The sequence below is a fragment of the Aplysia californica genome, unplaced genomic scaffold (genome assembly GCF_000002075.1).
Source record: "Aplysia californica isolate F4 #8 unplaced genomic scaffold, AplCal3.0 scaffold00689, whole genome shotgun sequence".
Lineage (NCBI taxonomy): Eukaryota > Metazoa > Mollusca > Gastropoda > Aplysiida > Aplysiidae > Aplysia > Aplysia californica.
Window position 1 is genome coordinate 140,780 of NW_004797959.1, and position 6,372 is coordinate 147,151.

Below are 6,372 nucleotides of genomic sequence, written 5' to 3' on the forward strand. Positions count from 1 at the left end.
GGACAAATATTGAATTATTTTCATGGCGACACAGTGTTTGCAATGCATAACCTGCATGCTACAAATGTTGCGTTATTAGACAACTACCGGCAAATTTCTGGGTGGTAATAAATGCGATTTAGTAGATCTGGACTTTCCCAATCAAACTTCGGTATCACATGTACTCTCAGGCCGGGAAAAGCCGAAATATAATATCACAATCGCGACCTGCAAAAATGAATCCAAGGGTGTTATCGGATTTGGTTTTCAAACCTCCGACAATTTTTATGTATTTCGCCGGGTCTTTCTTGGGGCAATTTACTGATTTTCTCAAATTCTCAGGTCTCTGCGATTTTTTTCAAATTCCAGGGGCCCCCAGGATCTGGCCGTCGCAAGGAGAGCCAGGAAACAAGACTTCCATTTTACAGTACACAAAATCTTTCATGAACTTGAATTTATGCAAAATGATTAGGCCTACCTGATAAAAATAAGTTTCTAGATAGAATACCATTGTGTAGGTAAAAAGAAGAATTTGAGTACAAAACATTGGAAATTGACCAATACTATTTCCCTTCGAACCCAGGAATGTGTGTAACTAGGCTACTCGGTACGACTTATCAACTAATTCCAGATCTAATGTGTTCACACATTATGAATAAAAAGCTAAATCTAAAGATTGAGCGTTGTTTTCAGACTTGACACCGCTTCACTGTGGCAACTGACACCAGCATCAATCAATTGCCACCGCGTCACTCTGTGGCAATTGACGCTACCAAGAAAAAATCCTTGAAAAAGCACCGACAAGAGTATTAGATACCTAGATCTAGATCTAAATGGTATCCAGATTGGAAGTGGCTATCCTCACCCGGGGTGAGAATAAAAATACGATCGACCTCTCACCCCGGGTGAGAAGACCTGTTTTTCCTAATTTCGAAATACTTTCTAGAGTCTATCGGTGTGGATGATCAAATGGATAAAAGCAAAGAAAAAATTACGTTATAGCACAAAAGTAAGCTAATTTGATCGTCTACAAAGATGCTATATATCTATTTCACTTCTCGAATCGAGCCGAACTACGCGGGTCGCCATTTTGTTTTGCCCAGACGTTCTCGCAAGATCTACTCCTCCCCTCTTCTCTCTCTCTTTCTGAATACTGTCTATCAGTGTGGACGATCAAATTGACCAAAACAAAGTAAAAAAATGATGTTAAAACAAAAAAAAAGTAAATTTATTTGGTCGTCTACAAAGATTAGCAATGACAATGAGAAATTAAATTTTCATCCAAATTGCTTTAAAATGGGCTTAAATGAAAATAGAGTAAATTCTAAGAACTATGGTTTTTAAATTTTAAAAATCCATTGATAAATAAAAAAGTTATTGGGATTTTTGTTTGCAAAATGTTGGAGGACCTTCATATAGGAAAAAATCGCCAAAATGTGGGACATGTTTTGATATATTTTGAGGAAAACCTGTTCATAAGTCAGTAATGAATTGGAGCATATGAATGAAACTTGGCATGTCCATGTGATTTTTAGTGCCGAATCTAGTTCTGCTATCACTTTTCGATGTCTTCATTACTTTGGATCTTAAAGACTGATATTTGCGTGAAATTTGTTGAATTGCGTGACATCGTTTTTACCGCGACGCGATCACCCCTTCTAAAACTCAGTAAAGCACTATCGGGAAAACCCGCGATGTAGTCATCTGTGACCCATTTGGTTATAGGCAGCCAATCACATGCCGCCTAGCGATCACGCGCCTCTTGCATGCCGGCACCTCGCGTTTGGAATGCTCGATCAAGTTTCTAGATCTAGTGTTTTATCAAATGATGGGTGGTAATTTTAAGTTGGTATGGAAAATCTACTAAACGCAAAGATCTGAAATTTTACAGCAATATAGAAGACATGGGGCGCTTGTGTGGTCGGCAATCAACCCGCAGCTCCGCTTAGTTTTCGAACCGCAGAGGAAATTCGCACAAACACAGCAATATCTCCGGTTCTAGTAATCGTTCGGGATTGTACGCTGGCATGTCGTTAGTTTAACCTTTCCTCTGGTTGGTTGCCGAGTTTCATTTATTTTCGTCCAGGAGTTTCCCCATAACTATACTAAGAAGAGAGTCACTTCTGATTCCGAGCGGCCCAAAAAATACCCCTCACGTGGAGGCCGATTTCCGACCCAAGGCGCAGCGGGCGATTGGCATTGCTACAAGGGAGTGTATACAGACCCGGTAACCGGGAATTAAGTCACAAAGTATACAGACCCGGTAAGGGAACTCTTTTGTGATTTCGGAGAGTTTCCAGCGTCCTCTTGGCTCAGGGTAGACTTAGGTTCTTCTAGATCTATGGTCTAGATCTAGATCTAGGCAGACAAACTTAAATCTTTGATCTAGTTTCGCGGCTAGCCTAGATCTAAATGAAGATTGCGGATGTCTTTTCGATGAACGATCGTTTTTCCTCCGTTTTGGAGTTGGAGGAATCACAATTTGAAGAAAAGAACAAGTTACAATGTCATAATTTCAATCGAGCAGCCGCCCCCCTCTCTCTCCTCTGTGGTGTATCGCTCACCCTCTCTTTTTCTTTGTTTGTCTCTGTATTTCTTTTTCCCCACCTATTTCCCACTCTATCTTTCTCTCGTTCCCTCCTGCCAACTGGGGCATGTCATATACATTTTGCTAGCACCCACCCCCCCTTCTCTCTTTCTCTCTCTCACACACACACTAGATTTCTACCGGGTCTGGGGGTTGAAACTTCCCGAAATCACAAAAGGGTTCCCCTGCCGGGTCTGTATACTTCGTGACTTTGTTCCCGGTTACTGGGTCTGTATACACTTCGTTGCTACAAAGATGCTACGGCTATTTCACTTTTCGAATCAAGCCGAACTACGCGGGTCGTCATTTTGTTTTGCCCGGCAGTTCTCGCGCTACTCCTCTCTCTCTCCACTGCCCACAGACAAAATTGTACACTTTTAGTAGGGTAACTAAAAGTAGTAATAGAACGTTTGTTCACAGCACAGAATTCTACAATTTTTCTGTTATAATCACAGTGTAGAATTCTGTCGGGTAGAATTGGTAAGATTGTATTTTACCGGACCACCGGTCGGAACTACGTTCGCTGTGGCGCCCCTGGTGCCTAGTGGCCCGCTGTTCTTCGTTTCCGAGCTCCCCATCTCACTTTCCTACTCAGTTTTCTACGTCCTCACTCTTCAACTGCCAGCAATCGACTGACGTCTCTAACCGGGTTTTTCAGTCATCACGACCGTGCCACTGTGCCCTTTGACCCATGACCCTGACACCTTGAGGCTAATTGGTCAATCTAATCACGTGGTCCACTATTCTTATTTGCTCGCGACTGCTGGCTTGGCCTAGGCCTACTCCTGGTGCGGCAAAGTACAATGGAGGGCTAGAGATGCGCACGAGAGCTCATTTGCATAATTGCAACCCCATTGGCCCTGCTCGCGACTTATCATGCTATTGTTTATATGTGTGTGTGTGTCTTTAAATTATCATTGCCAGGGGGGCTAGCCCTCCTGAACCCCCCCCATTGATATGTAAACACGACTGTCCGCTCATGTTATTGTTTCGCATTTTGTGTGTTTTCTTTATTATAGTTTCCAGGGGGGCAAGCCCCCCTGAACCCCCCCCACTGTTGGTTTGATACACGGTGGTCCACCAAAATTAAATCCCCTGCCCTCTCTCAACCACCACCTCTCGCTCACCTCGCTTCGCCAGTCGCCGCTGACTTCGCTGTGCGTGCGCGAACGTCGCCTGCGGAACTACCTTTTGCCCGCACGCAGAGTACTATGAGTGCGTAGTTAGGCTAGGAGTGCGTAGTAATCACGGGCCGAGACGGGTGGTCCGGTAAAGTACAATCCAGCCTTCTGTGGTTCAGGGTGAACGCAAAATTGGTTGGCCTAGATATCTAGATCTAGGCTATAATGGTGAACGCACACCGGGTGAGAATAGCCAAAACTCGCCTGGCCATCCAGATAATCATGTGTGAGCCAAGATCAGTGCTTTTGTTTGAAATTGTCATGAACCAATGCCCAGAACTAGATCTAGATCAAGACTCTAGGCCTAGAGTCTAGCAAGAAAAAAGCTCACACGGTATGGTATCATGGAGTATGGTCATTAGACTGCACCTGACTGTGAAAGGCTAGGCTAGAGCTAGAGTCTAGGCTTTGAAAAGGAGACAGGTCTCTAGATTCTAAAAATCATCTGGACTCTAGATCTACATACATGCAAAACATATTCACCTCCTCCTCTCCTTGTCAAGATAATATATCAAAGAATAATTTTATGAAGAAAGAACCAAACTCTACCAAACGCTAGGCCATGTTCTCTTCTCCACTTTCATCACACTTGGCTTCTATTGAAGCGGCGGAGTAGGACTATCGGCAAGCATGCAACAAATGAAACCTCGGGGCACAATGGGCTCCGGTTTTGGGATAAAAAATGCAGATTGTTACGCCAAAAACGAACAAAAAAGAAATAAAAGCACAAAAACAAACCAACAAGGCTTCGGTAAGTTAAAGATGACTACATTATCATCAATACAAATCAACAATACCTACGATCAGTTCGCAGGATACCCATGGGTAGTTCAGAAGATCCACGATAGAATAAACATGGCGGCGATGATATATTCATGCGCGTACCATAACAATCATTGACCCTGAAAACGATGGACAGGGTGAAAAGCTTTGCAACCAGCATAGCATTGATTAAAATGCAAATATGTTCTCCCTTACCATCAATTTTAGGTAGAATGACATTCTAAAGTAGTTATTTTAGATTTTTACAAGCGAACTATTTCAGTCAACAAAGATGTCGTCCATGCCGAGAGTTTCCGAGACGAAACAAAGAAAAAAAAAGCTCCAAAAAGGTAAAGAAAACAAATACTAATCTAGATCTACCCATTCTCGTGAGGAAAAATTCACTTGCGAATAAATATCGTCAGAAATCACAATTGAATGTTTAACACGTATTTAGTTGGAATATTAATTTTTAGAGTTTCATTTTCTGGGAATATTACTTTCTAGTAAGAAACATCAACCTTACCGGAAACGAGTGTTTGTAAATAAGAGCGAGAACAAAACCATGGAGTGGTGAGTAATCAGAGCAAGCCGCAACTGACTGGGTAGGCCTATTGGCGGGTTAAATTTCGGTTCCGAAACACAAAGTAAAATTTGCTTACGACTCGGGGCTTAAAAAAAACCTGTTTCAGCTGCAGATTACTAGATCTAGAGTCAATACTCCCATTTTTACCCCTACCAAAAAGTGTGTACCGTATAATATTATATGAAGCTATCTCGTCAGCTGAGTAACAACTTAGTTTAGAAAAAGAAGGGGGGAAAGGCTAAAAAGTAAAGGTGGGGGATAGAAAAACCACTCGGCTCTTGAACTCACTGCAGCACAAGGAAAATGGTAGGAGCAAGAAAAAGAATGATAAAACAACAAAATGTACTTCAAGAAAGAGTTGCAAAAAGAAATTGATAACAAGGAAAAACAAAATCGTGTCGAATGTAAGCTACACGAAAAGAAAACACCCCCCCCCCCAAAAAAAAAAAATAATAAAAAATTACGCGCTCAGAACTGTAAGACATAAAAACACGTGTCCTTCACGTTGACAACAATGTTCTATTTAGTTAACGAAGCAATTAATCTGTTTGTTCTCAAACTGTGGCCAGCTCAAATTGCTGTTATAATTATATTTTTAACAAAACAGGCTAATAAAAAACTTGATAATAGTTATGTATGGAATAGAAGGTCTCAATACGTTTTGAACTGTAGTTGCCTTAAACGCAGTAGCAAGATTTTAATCGTCCGCACAAAACAAATAAGATTTAGATATAAAAAATATCTAAGCAATGTATAGCCTGTGCTAAAAAGACCAAGCATGTATTGTCGTGCTGTACATTGGTTACATACATGATAATATCACATTTATAGGCCTACATGCTTGTAACGATACTAAAAGACCCATAGATCTATCTAATACAGACACCCGTGCACAGTGCACAGTCATTATCGACAATCACAAAATTACGGCGTAATTCGCACTGTGATTTATGGAAGCGTGGCGCTTACCTTACACATTCGGAGTCGATTTGTCGTCAAGATTTACACAGATGGTCTGGTCCACCTCAACGTCAACCGCATGTCGTTCACAAGACGACTAAAGCTCGGACTGATTTAGTCATACATGCATGTCGTGTGCTTGCAATTGGGTTACACAGTGCAGAGATGCATCAGCCATCCGCGCGACAAAGAAACACTTTGGAGGCTGCCCTAAGAGGACTGCGCAGGACTGCGTTTTCTTTGTAGTAGGTCGTACACAATTAGGTCAGTGCAATGGCCAGAGGTGCGTCCACTCGGGGTTCGGGTATGGCAGTCCC

General features: G+C 42.0%; 2 protein-coding genes across 6 annotated transcripts in view; one reads left to right on the forward strand and one right to left on the reverse strand.

Moving 5' to 3' along the window:
* LOC101856986 (ataxin-2) overlaps nt 1-4,708 on the reverse strand; it is a 38,159-nt gene extending 33,451 nt beyond the window's left edge. For 3 of the 4 annotated variants that reach the window (XM_013088125.2, XM_005108433.3, XM_005108432.3), the window contains exon 1: nt 4,549-4,708. The gene's annotated coding sequence lies outside the window, so the exon portion shown is untranslated. Of the gene's footprint in view, nt 1-4,544 lie in introns of all 4 variants that reach the window. The other variant, XM_013088124.2, reaches the window with a different exon arrangement.
* Nucleotides 4,709-4,786: 78 nt separating this feature from the next.
* Nucleotides 4,787-6,372, forward strand: part of LOC101857367 — a 33,383-nt gene continuing 31,797 nt past the window's right edge. For both annotated transcript variants that reach the window (XM_005108434.3, XM_035972424.1), the window contains exon 1: nt 4,787-4,859. In XM_005108434.3, coding sequence (XP_005108491.2) covers nt 4,802-4,859 — 58 coding nt within the window. In that variant the 5' untranslated portion in view covers nt 4,787-4,801. The remainder of the gene's footprint in view (nt 4,860-6,372) is intronic.